At 47.0% G+C, this 15,998-nt stretch overlaps 1 protein-coding gene and 1 pseudogene across 3 annotated transcripts in view; one reads left to right on the plus strand and one right to left on the minus strand.

Annotated features, from left to right (window-relative positions):
- The first annotated feature begins 4,078 nt into the window (after window positions 1-4,078).
- LOC112652179 (40S ribosomal protein S12-like) lies at window positions 4,079-4,968 on the plus strand (annotated as a pseudogene).
- Window positions 4,969-7,781: 2,813 nt separating this feature from the next.
- The window catches only part of HOPX (HOP homeobox), a 29,413-nt gene continuing 21,196 nt past the window's right edge, over window positions 7,782-15,998 (minus strand). For all 3 annotated transcript variants that reach the window (XM_025435580.3, XM_025435581.3, XM_025435582.3), the window contains exons 2-3: window positions 15,634-15,790; window positions 7,782-8,583 (exon numbers count right to left, since the gene is read on the minus strand). In XM_025435580.3, coding sequence (XP_025291365.1) covers window positions 8,506-8,583; window positions 15,634-15,777 — 222 coding nt within the window. In that variant the 5' untranslated portion in view covers window positions 15,778-15,790 and the 3' untranslated portion in view covers window positions 7,782-8,505. The remainder of the gene's footprint in view (window positions 8,584-15,633; window positions 15,791-15,998) is intronic.

Genomic DNA, 15,998 nt, shown 5'->3' on the forward strand with positions numbered 1-15,998 from the left:
CCTTCCTTGTCAATAACTTTAAACCCAGTTAATAGGTAGACAGGTCCTGGATTCATTTTTTAAAAATAGCTCTATGCTTTTATTGTTTAAGAAACAGGCTAGGCTCCGTAATAAGAGATCTCCAAACATTGTGATTTCACCAAAATAAAAACTTATTTCTCTATTAGGCTCCTTCCTGGATAGGAATCCAGGGCTGATGTGATGACTTGATGGTGTTGTGTGCTTTGGTAGATACTAGTTCTGTTGAAAAAAATATTTCCAGTCTTCTTTCTTTGGAAATAAGGGAAGATTGTCCTTCTCTGCCCTGTTGGGGTTAGACAGGGTCATGCAACTTGCTTTGGTCCGTGAAATGTGAGTGTGGTGTGCCACAGAAGCATTTAGTTGCCCATGTTTTCCCTCACACTGAAATTTGCGTGGAGGCACTGTTAATATGAAGGACAGCCATCCTGAAAAATTCCTCAGAGCTGCAGCTTATTTGTGGAAGTGAGAAATAGAGCATTGCTTTTAAGCCACTGATTGGACGTTGAGTGTTAATGCAGTTAAACCTGGTATTTCTGAATAATACAGAGACCCAGGCTTCTTTTGTTTTGTTACTTTCCAAACCCTAAGATATTACTGTCATCTACAAGATCTGAGACAGCTCTAGTTCAGGAGAAGGGGGAAGAGAAACAAGAGGGCACATTATTCTTTTTAGAGGCATGACCCAGAAATAGCACACAGCACTTCCTTACCCACACAGTGCTTTAGTTATCCGTTGCTGCAAAACCAATTATCCCAAAGCTCGGCAGATTAGAACAAGAACCATTTTTAAGGGGCAGCTTAGCTGGATAGGTTATATCTCAAGGGCTGCTGTTATCTGAAGGCTTGACAGAGGCTGGTGGATTCACTTCCAAGCTCACAAGGTTGTTGACAGACCTCTGTCCTTACTGGCTGTTGTCAGGAGGCCTTAGTTGCTTGCCTTATGGGCCTCTCCATAGGGCTGCTCCACATGACAGCTGGCTTCCCCCAGATAAGGTAATCCCAAAGACGGACAGAGAGAGAAGCTGCAGTGTCTTTTAACCTAATCTCAGAAGTGACTCACCATCATTTCTGTTTCTTTTTTTTTTTTTTTTTTTAAATTTATTTATTTATTTATGATAGTCACACAGAGAGAGAGAGAGAGGCAGAGACACAGGCAGAGGGAGAAGCAGGCTCCATGCACCGGGACCCCGATGCGGGATTCAATCCCAGGTCTCCAGGATTGCGCCCTGGGCCAAAGGCAGGCGCCAAACCGCTGCGCCACTCAGGGATCCCTCATTTCTGTTTCTTTAGTGGTCACACAGACCAACCCTGGTACAATGTGGGAAGGGACTATGCAAAGGTGGGAATACCAGGAGGCAGAGATCATTAGAAACATCTTGGAGACTGGCTTAAAAACCTCACTGTAAAAGAGGTGAGAAAAGCTAGTCTTTAGCTGGGCAGCCATCTCCTTAGATAGGAAGAAAGGGAGAAGGGCTAAGGGGACACACAGAATTCTCTGCACTCGCCTCTAGCCACACATATTTACAGGTGCACTCTCCTCATACATGAATACACATCCTATATCCTAAAAAGATTCTAGGCTTCTGAATTGTAGTTCCTGTGTCCCAGAGGATTCTTATCCCTTAAGGTCACTATCTCCAGGAACTTGCCTTCTTCAATCCCAGACAATGCCAAATTCCCATATAAAAAGCTTTTTAGGAAAGGAGTGGGAGAGGGCGCTTCCATCTGGAAGGAAGAATAAAATCCTTCTCTGGGTGCCTGGGTGTTTCAGTGGGTTAAGCAACTGACTCTTGATTTTGGCTCAGGTCATGATTTCAGGGTTGTGAGATCGAGCCCCACATTGAGCTCCATGCTGAGTGTGGAGCCTGCTTGGGATTCTCTCTCTCCCTCCCCCGCTACTCCTCCCTGCTCATCATGTTCTCTGTCTCTATTTTAAAAAAGAGAGAGAAAAAAAAGTCCTTCTGCATTGCTAATCTGGAACTCCAAGGATGAGTCATATGAACTATGAGTCAGTTTACCATTATATGGAAGTAGTTGGGTGAGTTACATAAATTGAGATTCAAACCTAATGTTTCTTGTGTTTTTCTAAGTTAAAGTGGTAAATTCTTATAAGAAGAATCTATATTTACAGGAGCATATCCCCCAGTGTGACAGCACTTAAATACTTTGAAGCCTAAAAATGATAGTGAAGGAAAAGGGAGAAGATATCTAGAAACCTCTACTTCCTCGTGCCCTTCATTGTTTATGTAGAGCACAACAACATAGCACCAGGCACCCAAAATCCTATTATGCTGCTCTGCCAACATAAGCAGTGGCTGATATCCCAGATCATGGCCTGACTTATGTCCACTTCACTACCTCTCAGTACTTCCATCATGGGAAAAGAATGTGAAGTTTCAAATTATTTTTCTTATTAGCATTGTTATGGCTAGATACTTTGGCATTGAATTTGAGCAGGGATGTGTTTGAAACAGTTGGTATCAGGTTTTAAAATGATCTTTTAGTGGACAGTGGAACATGTGGAGCAAAATGTCTACAAGGAGATGGCAAGGGTCACAAACTTGTATCTACCCAACATTTACACTTAGTTCACAAAGTATGTCCTTGATGCCCTTAAATTATCTACTCGTCATCCTATAATGTGCAAAACTAATCTTTTTCTCAAGTCCCCATCAATTGAGAAAAATCTGGTACTCTGTCCAATTATTTTCAAGGTTTGTTGGCCGACATATTCTTGGTTATTTATTTTTTTCTTACTCTGATTCTCTGCTTCTCCTGGATTCTTAATTACTCTAGCGGCTGATAGTTCTCCTTCTATGCATTCCTCTCTTGATTCGGACATTAGTTGAGACTCTTTTTGCTGCAAGTGACAGATACGCAGCAAGAAGAGAATTCATTAGCTCACAGAGCCATGAAGGCTGTGGTAAGCCCAAGGGGAGAGTGGGAACCAGGGCCTCAGGACCTGACCTCTCTTTCTGTTCTTCTCTTTGAAACTCCCATCTCTGCATGGCTTCATTCTCTTCCACTACAGAGTGCTCTGCTCTCTGTGCTTGGGTAGATGGCTGCCTGCAACCCAGGCCTCTCATAACTCTCCAGGCAAGAGCACAAGAGAGAATTACCAGTTCCAACTGTGAAAACTGGCGAAGGCTAAGAGCCCATACATTGTTTCAGTCCCTGTGTGCACAGGAATATGGCATTGTGATAGGCCAGCGAGGGCCATGTGTTGAATTCTGAGTAGGGTGGGGAACCTGTGATGCTGTAACTGCTCTACCAGGACCACATGAAGTAGGGAAGGGGGTGCTCTTACCGCTTTATGAGAAGAGAACAGACAGAAACATTTCTTCAGTCCACCGTGTGCCACCCACATGGCTCAAGCAGTTCCTTCCCCGTCCCCTGAAGGATCACCAAGGCAAGGCCATCGTGTGCTAAAACTTTCCTGAAGGTTGAGGATTTAATCAATCATGCCTACATAATGAAGCCTCCATAAAAGCCCCAAAGTACAGGATTCACAGGGCTTCCAGGAGGTGCTAGGGAGTGTGGTGTGCTCAGCATGGGCATGGAAGCTGAGCACCCCTATGTCCGTATCTTCCATCTAGCTGTTCCTGAGCTATATCCTTTATTACGGACTGGTCATCCAGTGAGGAAACTGTTCTCCTGAATTCTGTGAACTGTTCTAGCCAATCCGTCACACCCAAGGAGGGGGTCCTGGGGACTTATATAAAACATTCAAAAACATGCCTCCTCTTAATATATTCTCCTGTAACATAAACATTTATAAGAGGTTACCTCTGGGTAGTGGGATCATGGGTAATTCTTATGGATTTTGTTGGTTTTATTGTTTCTCTCTTTTGCTTATCTCTTTTTACAATTACCAAATGAAACTGGTTCAAGGCAAGCAAGAAAAAACAGACTGAGCCTGCTACCCTCTCCTCCCCCTTTACCAGGAAATGCAAAACCTCTCCCCAAAGCCTCCCATCTCCTCCCACCTCCCCTCACCCCAGGTCTTCAGTCTCAGCAGCAAGACTGTGTCACATGACTGCCACAGCTTCCAGTGAGGATGGAAAAAGGAGCATTTTGGCTTTTTAACCTCTACAGCCTTGCTGGGAGAAAGGTGGCAACAGAGAAAGGGGCTGGGGATAATCATCAGTCTAAGCAGCCAGTACCATCTGCAATGGCAGAACTGGGCATCAAGGGTAGAAACAGGGATTTTTCTCAGTCCGGGGTGGGTGTTACCACTTTGGTGTGTGGCCCTGGGTGTCCAGAAGAGACTTCTGACAATAAAATGTAGAGCTCTGGGTTCTCTTTAAGACTTCTCTCAGGCATCAAGATGATCCTTTTCCCATTCTCATTAATACCTTGTAGTAAGAGTAATTATTATTACTATTTACAGAGTGCTTTTTTTGAAGTAGTGTATTGCCATCCTCATATTACTCGGGAAGGTTAGTACTGTTAACAGATCCACACTTAAAAGGGCACCGAGTCTTTCCTTGCCTCTGCTGAGCCCCCAGAGGCTGCGGAGCATTTAAGATTGGCCTCCCCTTCCCCACCACCAGGGGCAAAGAAGACCCTGCCACTGGTGGTGTAGGGTGTAGGAGAGGTTAAGACTGCTGTACCAGGAGTGCTGAAGACCGGCCTCATCCATGAAGGCCTTCACAGGGAATAGCCAACCTGTAGGAGCCTCAGACAAGCACCAAACCCATCTTTGTGTAGCTGCCTCTGACCCTGATGAGGCTACGTATGTCGACTTGGTGGAGGCACTTTGTGCCGAGTGCCAAATCCACATAATTAAGGTGGATGACAACACCAAACTAGGGGAATGGGTAGGCTTCTATAAAAGTGTTAGGGAAAACAGGAAAGTGGTTGGTTGCAGTTGTGCAGTAGTTAAGGACAACAGCAAAGACTCAAGCCAAGGATGCCATTAAGGAGTACTTCAAATGCAAGAAATGAATACATAAAAAACTTGGCACTTGTTTAAACACACTAGTTAATTAATTAAAAGGACACAGAATCTCATTTTCTCCCAGCATGTGCTATTCAAGGACTCTTGACTCCTGGGCCTGATGAACACAGGAAGTGATCCTTCTGTCCCAAATGGTGCTTCTTGGTACCAAGACGCACTCTCTGCCCAACTGGTTAACTCTTCTTGTCCTGGATGGATTGTTCTTGAAAGTGTCTCTGGGGTCTAGAAAGACTTCTGACATGGGTCTTAGATCTGGTTTAGCATCTTTCTCAGGGCGTGATATGGGTAAATCACTGTGCTCTCCATCTGCTTTGCCCCCAGTCATTTTTTTTCCTGTCAGCCAGTATCTATAAAAGCTTTGGAAGGTAAAGAATATTCTCTCGATACAGGTATTTATTACGTGCACACATTCCTACCTCATTTCCACCTTTTCCCTTCCTTCTTTCCAGAAAGTGATGTCAGCATCCAGCCCTGGGTGCTGAGAGATGCTCAGGGCATCACTAATAAGGTTGTAGGGAGCATGCCAGATGAGGTTATTCTTTCAGACCCTGGATCACTATGTGTTGTTTACAGAAGAAATATTTTAAGGTATAGGGAGAGGAAGCTTGCCAAGGGTGTGTACTAGGATCTTGTAAACATTTGTATTCTGAATAACTGTTAGTGTTTCTTATTCTGGACCCATTATTTTAAAGCTCTAAAAAAAAAAAATTGTGTCTGCATTGTAGGTCAGAGTTCAGAAGTGTAGACCAGTGATGGGTCGCCGAGGTGGCTCAGTCAGTTAAGTGCAGACTCTTGATCTCGGCTCCAGTCTTGATCTCAGGGTTGTGAGTTCAAGCCCCGTGTTGGGCTCCATACTGGGCTCCAGGTTGGGCTCCATGCTGGGTGTGGAGCCAATTAAAAAAAAAAGTGTAGACTAGTGTCTTTCCAGGCTGGGTTAGCAGACACTGCTAGTGGCCTTTCTAATATCCATCCTCTCTTTCTTTTTCTTTCTTTCTTTTTCTTTCTTTCTTTCTTTCTTTCTTTCTTTCTTTCTTTCTTTCTTTCTTTCTTTCTTCTTTTTCTTTCTTTCTTTCTTTCTTTTTCTTTCTTTCTTTCTTTTTCTTCTTTCTTTCTTTCTTTCTTTCTTTCTTTCCTTCTTTCTTTCTTTTTCTTTCTCTCTTTCTTTCTTTCTTTTTTAATTTTATTTATTTATTTGAGACAGAGAATGTCAGAGAAAGAGCACAAGCCAGGTTGGGGTGGGGAAGGGACAGATGGAGAGGGAGAAGCAGATTCTCTACTGAGCTGGGAGCCCAACGTGGGCCTCAATCTCAGGACCCTGGGATCAAGACCTGGGCCAAAGGCAGATGCTTAATCAACTGAGCCCCCTATGTGCCCCTCTGCCCTTCTTACCAACAGAACCCTGATTTTGCTCAAGGCAACAATATGCCCAATTAAAAATGTTCACTTTCCTAGGCTCCCTTGTTGTTAGGAATAGTCATGGGCTTCTGGCCAGTGAGATGTAGCTGAGAGTTGCTAGGTGGGGGCCTCCAGGAAACCTTTTTTAAAGGTCAGGGACTTAGCTGGCATTTCCCCCCTGCCCTTTTCTTTCACTTGAAACGCAGACTTAATGGCCAACCATCCACCTTGTATGCCATGAGCACAAAACCTACATGCTAAAGACAGCAAAGTAGGAGACAGAGTGACCACAGGTCCTTGACATTAGAGAGACACTTACCTGCTGATGTCTCATTAAAAATAATCAAGCAATTAAACAAAAAGCCATTTTGGTTAATCCACTATGATAGTTATTGTTTCATACAATGAAACACTTAAAAAAAAAAAAGATTTATTTTCTTGAGGGTGCGAGGGGCAGAGGGAGTGAACTTTCGAGCTGACCCCCCCACTGAGTGCAGAGCGTAACTCGGGGCTCCATCTGACAACCTGTGAGACTATGACCTGTGCCCAAACCAAGAGTCGGACGCTTAACCAACTGAGCCACCCAGGGGCCCCAATCAAACACACATTTAATAAATAAGACATTAAGACCTTTAATATGCGGGGCAGCCCTGGTGGCTCAGCGGTTTAGTGCCACCTTTAGTCCGGGGCCTGATCCTGGAGACCTGGGATCGAGTCCCATGTTGGGCTCCCTGCATGGAGCCTACTTCTCCCTCTGCTTGTGTCTCTGCCTCTCTTTCTCTCTGTGTGTCTCATGAATAAATAAATAAAATCTTAAAAAAAAAAAAAGACCTTTAATATGCTATCATAGAAGATAGAGGCAAATTGCCTGTAGGGGCTGTGAGAGGACAGTGCTGCTTACGCTTCCATGTGCATATACATCACCTGGGGACCTTGTTAAAAATGCCGATTCTGATTCTGTAGGGCTGGATTGGAGTCTGAATTTCTGCATTCTCAGAAGCAAGCTCGCTGCTAATGCTGATAATATGAGTAATGAACTCCACTTTGAGCAGCAAAGACTTGAAAAACGATAGCAATTTTGTCAGTCTGCTCCTATGTTGGAGTTCTTCTGTTTTTCTCTGATACGTGTATTATTCGGTTAAAAACCTACAGAGGAGGGAGATCCCTGGGTGGCTCAGTGGTTTAGCGCCTGCCTTTGGCCCAGGGTGCGATCCTGGAGTCCCGGGATCAAGTCCTGTGTTGGGCTCCTGGCATGGCGCCTGCTTATCCCTCTGCCTCTGCCCCCCACCCCATGTCTATCATAAATGAATTAAAAAAAAAAAAAACCCTGCATAGGCTATGTCTATGTCTATCATAAATAAATTAAAAACAAACAAACAAACAAACAAACCTGCAGAGGACTCTGTGCATTTTCAACAAAGAGGTTTTTATTTAGAGTATCATTTCAGAGACAAAAAGCAGTTCATTTTGTTTAGTAAAATAAATTTAACAAATACATTTAAGTAAGGTAAATTCAATACTCCTGTGGATTTTATTTTCCCCCCTCGGTTACTTGATTTTCTGCCCGTTGGAGTTTCTGTCTTCCAGCCTAACTGGGTTCTTTCCAAGTTAATGCAGCTATAATCCAAGGAACTGCTTTATGAAATCTGAATGACTCAAATATCCCTCTGTATTCTCAATCTCCATGTATTAAATGCAGCATAAGGAAAACAACTTAGGGAATTAGAACCAGAAGGAAATGCTTCCCCCTCTTGGTCATGTCATCTTTTCAACGGAGGCCTTACCTACTCTGAAATGGATGGTAAAAATAAACTCGTACGGGGAGATGATGGTCAAAAGCATACTTCGATGATTTTCATACCATCTATCATCAAGACCCGAAAGGAAATGCAAGCCCCGCCACTTTTCAGCCCAGCCACGGCTTTACACAGAAGCTACATACAGCTTCCTATAGTTATTTTCTTTCCTAGTTATATACATTTAAAAAATACAACATCGTGTTAAATAGCAGGACACCTAACAATGAAACACATAGCACTATGCTGAAAAAACAAAAAGGATGGTTAAGCTGAGAGAAACGGTGCATGGTCTTCATGGAGGGAAGCTCCTGGCACCAGCCCACCATCTCCTCAGTCTGTCACGGATCTGCACTCTGAGGGGAGGCCTTCCGACTGCCGCCACTGAGCCAGACGCTGCTTAAACCATTTCTGGAGGAGGGAAATAGCAAAATTACCTGTCACATATTGGAAAACTGGAACATTCCCTCTTTTTCTATGGTCCAACCAGAAAGGAGAGCAAGGAATGTGTCCACAGGGATGGTTTTTCTCACTGTGACACTTAACTTCTCTGCTCCAGGACCTTTGCACATGCTATTTCCTATGCTTAGCATGTTCCGCCTTCATTCTTTATCTGATGATCTCCCTTTCATCCTCAGGTCTCAGCTTAAATAGGACATTCTCAATGAAGCCTTCCCTAACCACTTAGTCTAAAGTAGGTTCTCTACCCATCTCCTTATTCTCTATTTTAATACTTTATTACCTTCACAGAATGTTTGGTATCTCTAATTACTATGTTTAATCACTTGCTGTTAGTCTACATTTCCTTCTAGAATATAAGATCCATGAAAACGGAGACTGTATTCATCTTATTATCATCGATTGCATCCTTTGCCCCCACCCAGCACCAGAGCTTAACAGGGATTAATCAGTGTTTGTTTAATGAATGAAAGAAATTGAAGGATCTCCTTGATGCCCCAGATAAACCTCTATGGCTGCTATATCTCGCCAATGTGTGGTGATCTCATCAAGGGCCTTGGTCATCAGTAGTGCTTAGTAAGTATTTGTTAAGTAAAATGAGTGGAAACCAGCCCTGAACAACCTTAAGGTACTGCTTTTTAGGGATCCATGGAGTAGGCTAGCCCAAACTCTCCTGCTGTGGGGCTGCTAAATAATAAGAAAAGAAAGAGTTGTCCTTCCAGCTTACTCAGAACCTTCTAGCTCTGTGTACTCCAAATCTTCACATCTCACAAAAGAGACCAGGGATTTAGGGAAGGCCCTGGATGGGATGCTTCTAGACATGGTACCCTGGGAGGGCTAAAACACTTTTATGTGTCATAGGTCTGCCTTTTACTATGCTACTGAGAGCTGGGGGATCCTGCAAACAAAAGACAAGGAGGAAACCCATGCTGGCGAATCAGCTGGGGTGTGGATTAGGTTGGCCAGGAGGAAGCTAGGATTTTTAAAAAACAATGTTGAAGGGGGACTAGTGAGGAAACAGAAGCAGCCTGCCCTGATCCTCATGGGAGAGGATGAGTCAGAGGGCCCTGTGGGAAGTCAGACCTCAGGCTTTTTTCTCCTGTGTTTCCCAGCCTTTCACTCATCATGGCAAACATTGGGCATGATGATATTTTTCACATCACACTGGGATAAACAGGCATATTGCTTGGGTAGGTGTCCACCAGGACTCTGTAGTCCTGGACCCTGCCAATAGGAAGCTCTAGGGTGATCAACTGGCTACGGGAACCCAAGGAAGCCCCTTAAAAATAGTGCCAGTCAGCTCAACTGTACATGAAGAGGTAAGCTTAGGGGGTCTTTACTGTCCCTTCTGGGTTTTTATAATTCACCTATTCCAGAGGTAAGCACATGAGGGGACAGAAAAGAAGCAAATAGAACACAGCTATGAGATGGACACCAGACCTGGGATGTGCTGATGGAGATGGTGTGGTAAGAAACATCCAGAGGGCTCTGACTTAGTATGGCCAGAGTAGACTCAACCTCAGGACAAAGAGGGTGGACTCTAGGGTCATGCTGGGGAGGATCTCATCTCTGCAGAGATCTCGGGAGCTGAAAGGTAGTTCAGCATTAGCCCATGATCAGAAGAAAGAGTGAGAACCACAGGAGAAGGAGTGCTTCTAGGAATCAAGGCCTGTAGAGCCAGAAAGGAGTTGGGGCCGCAGGGCCATTTAGGGCTCTGCACCAGTGCTAAGCTGGCTGAAGAGCATGGGACCATACTTATAACTTGCCCTGACTGTACAACAGAGTTTACACACTGAAATGCCTTACATGGCTGTCAAGATCAGTTGTCCTGAACTGTGAGGTGGGAGCAGAGAAAAGTAGCCTAAAGCCAAGGGCAGCAGACTACCCATGTGGGGCAGTTGCTCTCCAGATGCCATATTCTACTCCTGGAGATCACTAGCTCATGTTAACTTTGGTGGCTTTCACCAAAGTTCTACCGCTAAAGGTAGGGTGCATTTTCTTCCATAACCCGCGTGTGTTTGGTTAACTCTGGAATCTGGTGTGAGAGCAGCATGGTTCCAGTTCCCCTAATGAGGTAGCTCTGTGGGGGGTTCTGAGGCTACAAGGTCTGATTCAATAGGATTTCCAGTTACTAGAGCTGAACAAATGGCAAAGTTTTAAAGACTGACTAATTAAAACTTGGAGGAGGAAAGTCTCATTTTCTATCAGGATTCATTTAAGACAAAATGATTGAGCTGGCCTCATTCAGAAGAGCCACCCGTATCTTTATACTAGTAATGAATATTAATGTACAGTTACCAAAAATAACTTCAGCAAGGATCACATTCGTGAATTGGAGAGTTGGCATCCAAATGCCTACCAAAGTGAACCCTAGTATTGGGGGATGGGACAAGGTTCAAGAAAAACTGAACGATAATTTGGCAAACCAGTCTCTGTCCAACAAAAACCATGAAACACCTTGCTTGCTTCTTTTCCCCTCCAGAGCTGAATCTTACATCTCGCTCACATCAATACTAATTTTCCACCTGGCTTTATTCTTCTCTTCCTTGTTTCCGTCATCCCCTGGGAAAGACATTCATCCCTCACTGGCTTATAAATGAATGCCCTCATTACCTCACCCCATTGATGGAGATTTATTTACTCTGAGTGAACAGATGATAATTAGACACTGTGATGGGGAGGGGCGGAGGCCAAATAACATTGTTCCTGTCCTTTTCTCTAGTGACTAACATTTTAGTCTTTTCAGGGGGAGACCTTTAGATCTTTATTCCACTGATAAAGCGTCCAACAACTAAAACCACTGAGTTCTGGGAATAGTCCCAGGGCATTAAGAGGAGATAAAGATACTGGAAACCTCTGTAAGAACCAACGCCAGCTACACTGGGCTTGAATTGGTGATAATAGAAAATGCCAGATCTTCCTGGCCTCCCAAGGGACTGATAGAAGACCTTTCCCAGCCCCTTCTAACACTGACTTCAAAATAATAAAAGACACAGGGGTTGGGATTCTGTAAGGTTTATCTAATTTCATTGTAGGAGATATCTTATTACTGTCATGAGAAAAAAACCCATTCTAGGATCCCAGCAATGCAACTTAAAATGTCATTAACTTTAGCGCTCCCTTCACCTCACTCCTGGTACCTACAGGTGTCCCTCTAATAGCAGAGAATATTGTCCGACAGTGGGACAGTTACAAAGAGGTCATCCAAGCCCCCAGAGAATGTTTCAAACTTCTGGTCCCTCTTGCCTCTGCCAAAGTATCAGCAATGTGAATCAGCTCTAGCGAATTATCTCAAAGGAGCATCTCGTGCCTATTTTTCTTCCATGAAAGCATTACTTGTTCTAGGAAAATGAAGAATATGATTCCAATTCTGGAGATGGGTGGTGGTAGGGGTGAGGGACCAGGCATCAGAAATCAGTAGTATTTTGGCTCTGGAGAACTCTTCCTGTGGAAAGGGGCAACACAGATAAAGAATAGAAACAGGGGATGTGCTGATACCAGACACAGTCTATATGTTGGCCCTGTAGACCCTGGCCTTCATGGAGTTAAGGAGTCCCTCCAAAGCCTGCTGTCAATTAAAATAATTGTATTTATGTCTGAAAGTTCACCATTGGGCATTGTATCTCCAGAAGACACTTTAAAAAATACAGATGTTGTTTGAGGTGCACTTGGATGGTTCAGTTGGTTAAGTATCCAACTCTTGATTTTGGCTCAGATCATGATTTTAGGGTCTTGGGATCGAGCCCCAGAGTTGAGCCCTATGTCAGGCTCCTCACTGGGTATGGAGCAAGGTTAAGATTCTCTCTTTCTCTCTGCCTCTCCCTTGGCCCCTCCCCCTCTCTAAAATACATATATATGTGTGTGTGTATATATATATGAATGTTGTTTGAGAAGATTAAAGAAGAACCCCATTCTTACCAACCAGTGCACATGGGGGTGGGAGGAGCTGGGAAAGAGTTTGGGTGGAAAGGATGGGAAGTTGGAAAATGGGACCCAACCAAGTAAGGAGTGACAGAGGACAGACACTTCCCCTGAACTTGCTAACTTTTGCCTCCCTCTGAGCTCTGGGGTCTCCGGTGCTTCCCTGCGGGTCTACACAGGAAGGCAGAGGGGCAAGCAGAGCTGTAGCAGCCCCAGAGAGGAAGAAGGTGTTGGCCCCACGGCAGGAAAAGGAAGCCAGGCACCCTGCTCAGAGGCTGACTCACCCCTACAACCACTCATGTCAGGGTTGCAGCTACCATTTGGTTCAGTTGAGGATGGCAGGAGAGGGGCGATGGAGAAAGGCTGCCCGAGGAGAAAGGCGGACCTGCTGTCAGAAGTCTAAACTGATTGACCTCTATCACAAAAAAGAATCAGGCGCCCCTTCTTTCTTCCCATTCCTCACCTGATTTCATTTCAGTTCTTTAATATAAGGTGAATCTCAAGAAAAGATTGAACATAGCTGAGAAGACTGTCATGTAATACATGGATTTTTCTTTTTCCCCCAGGAAGAAATACAACAGAAGTTGAATTTTCAGGGCAGCCCCTGTGGCCCAGCGGTTTAGCGCCGCCTTCAGCCTGGGGTGTGATCCTGGAGACCCGAGATCGAGTCCCACGTCAGGCTCCCTGCAGGGAGCCTACTTCTCCCTCTGCCTGTGTCTTGCCTCTCTCTCTCTCTCTCTCTCTCTCTGTCATGAATAAATAAATAAAATCTTAAAAAAAAAAAAGAAGTTGAATTTTCAGTCCTTCCACCCCATCCCCTAGTTGTTTCCATTCTTCCTCTGTACCTATGAAGAGAGTCAGGAGTCCAGATTGTGACCCAGACTGCTACGATTCAAATCTCAGCTCTGTTACTTCCTAGTTGCGGCCTTGGGCCAGTTATCTAACTTTTCTGTGCCTTGGTTTCTCTTATCTGTCCAACTGGACTGATGCTACCTACTGCACAACCCTGTTGGGACGAATGATTTACTACCTGGAGGGTGCAGGGCGCAATACTGGGCAAGCATCAGTCATCACAAAGAGCAACATAATTACTCTGCCTTCAGGGTAAGGGTGATTTACCCCAGGAGAAGCAGAGGCTGGGAAGAGCTTAGACCCCAGCCTGGTACTGTGCCTACAATGAATCCGCAGCTTTTTTAAAAGACAAGTCGTTATCTCAGAGATCACTCCTCTTTCCTAAACATAGTGAGGGATTTTAGGTGATAAAGCTTCAGCAGGGTTCCAAGAAACATGAACCGTTGGACCTCGGTTACTTTAAATCACCTTCCATTAAATTCTCGTTCTGGTTAGTCAGACAGCTGTTCCCTTTGCTGAAAACAGATATGCTTGACTTTTTCTATTTGACCTAGGAATGAGAAGATTTTCTATGGGCAAACTCCCCAAAGTACATCTGGCTTAATTAGTAAAAATCATTTTAGACTTGGGATCCAGGGTCTTGGTTCTGGGATATCTTAGAGCACCCATGACAAGCTTTTAAGCCTCAGCTGAGTATGGTCCAAAGTGAGGAGAGGTCAAAGTGCCTAATGCTCTGGTCTATAAAATGGGAAAAATAAGAAAATCCCTGCTTTAGAGCTGAGACCAGAGGTGTGGAAGTGCTTCAGGCTCCCGTGGGAGAGATGCTAGAGCGGTTCCAAGTAGTAGTATCATGCATAACTAATTGTCTTTCCATGACCAAGGGGAAAATAGAAGTCAGAGTAAACTCTAGATAAGGGTTTAAAAAAAAAAAAAAAAAAGCCTGCTGAAGCAACATTGCACCTGGAGGTTCATAATCACAGGCAGTGTTTCCTTCTCTATCCTAAACAATATTCCGAATAATAGGAGCTTTTAAAAATAGATAAATCAATCAAAGCACTTAAAGGGACATCTGCTTCCACTCCCTTCAGTTGTAAATGTCAGATGCTTACTTTCTTGGAAAACTCCAGAAAAAGACTTAGAGCCCGGGAATTTTTTGAACTGTGAAATCTCCCTGGCTATACACAATTTTAGCTCCGCAGCTAAGGGGCACTGGAGCGCGGAGTGTGGAAAGAGCAAGCTTGACGACCCTTGCTATGCTGGCAACTCTCTCCTTGGCCTCAGTTTCCTCGTTTGCCAAACCGAGGACTGAATTTACTATAGCTGATCGCTAGAGTCCCTTCCAGCCTGGCACTCTCGCCCGAGAACAGAGCTGCCAGCGGGGGTTCAGAGGGCGCACGAGGCTCCTCTTCCGAAGGTGTCGCGGGGGGGGGGGTGGGGTGAGAAATCGCGCGCGGAGGAGGAGGAGGAAGCGAGGCGAGGCGAGAGTGGCCCAGGGACGCAGCCCCCGGAGCCGCAGGGAGGACGGCGCGCTTCTCCCGGGCTGCGGGGAGAGCAGCGAAGCACGGAGGGGGCAGGGTGACCGTGAGGTTTCCACGCGCTTCCCCGGGGGGCCGCCGCGGGCTGGGGCTGGAGGGGCAGACGCGGGGCGCACGGAGCCGGGCAGCTGGCGAGCGGCGGGGGCAGCGCCGCGGCGTCCGGGCTCGCGGGGTGCGGGCGGGAGCGACCGCTGATCCGGGGAGGGTGGGGGGGCCCCCGCGTGCGCAAGGCGGCCCGGGGCGCGCAGGGGTCGGGGGGATGGGGGAGCGTGCAGGGGTGGGGAGGTGCACAGGGATGGAGGCGGAGGGGAGCGCGGGGGTCGGGGGAATGGGGAGAGCGCGCAGGGGTCGGGGGCTGGCGGGGCGCGCAGGGGTCGGGGGTGGAGGAGCGCGCAGGGGTGCGGGGCTGCACAGGGATGGGGTGGAGGGGAGCGCGCAGTGGTCCGGGGGTGGAGGAGCGCGCAGGGGTGGGTGAGGCGCGCAGGGATGGGGTGGAGGGGAGCGCGCAGGGGTCGGGGGTGGAGGAGCGCGCAGGGGTGGGGGGGCGCTCAGGGATGGGGGTGGAGAGGAACGCACAGGAGTCGGGGGTGGAGGAGAGCGCGGGGGTGGGGAGGCGCAGGGGTCGGGGTGGGGGGGCGCAGGGGTCTGGGCGGGGGGCGCGCAGGGGTCGGGGCGGGGGGCGTGCCGGCCTCACCTGGGTCTCCTCCTCGGAAAGGCCGGCCTCGGCCGCGATGAGGCACAGCGTGGTGGGGTCCGGGTGCTTGTTGACCTTGCTGAAGTTGTACTCCAGAATCTCCACCTGGTCCTCGGTGGGGCCGCTCGCGGTCTCCGCCGACATAGTCGCGGCGCGGCTGCGGGGGAGAGGAGCGGCGGGGTGAGCGCGGCGGCGGCGGCGGCGGGCAGGGATGGAGATCGCGGCGCGGCCTCCCGGCCCGGCCCCGGCGCCCAAGGCTCCCTCCGCGGAGCCGCGCGTCCTCGGGCCCGACCTGCCCGCGGGGTCTCCCGGCCGCGGTCCCCGGGGCGGCGGCGCGCCCTCCTGCAAAGTCGCCTCCGGAGCTT

This window comes from Canis lupus, chromosome 13, assembly GCF_003254725.2.
Source record: "Canis lupus dingo isolate Sandy chromosome 13, ASM325472v2, whole genome shotgun sequence".
Taxonomy (NCBI): Eukaryota; Metazoa; Chordata; class Mammalia; order Carnivora; family Canidae; genus Canis; species Canis lupus.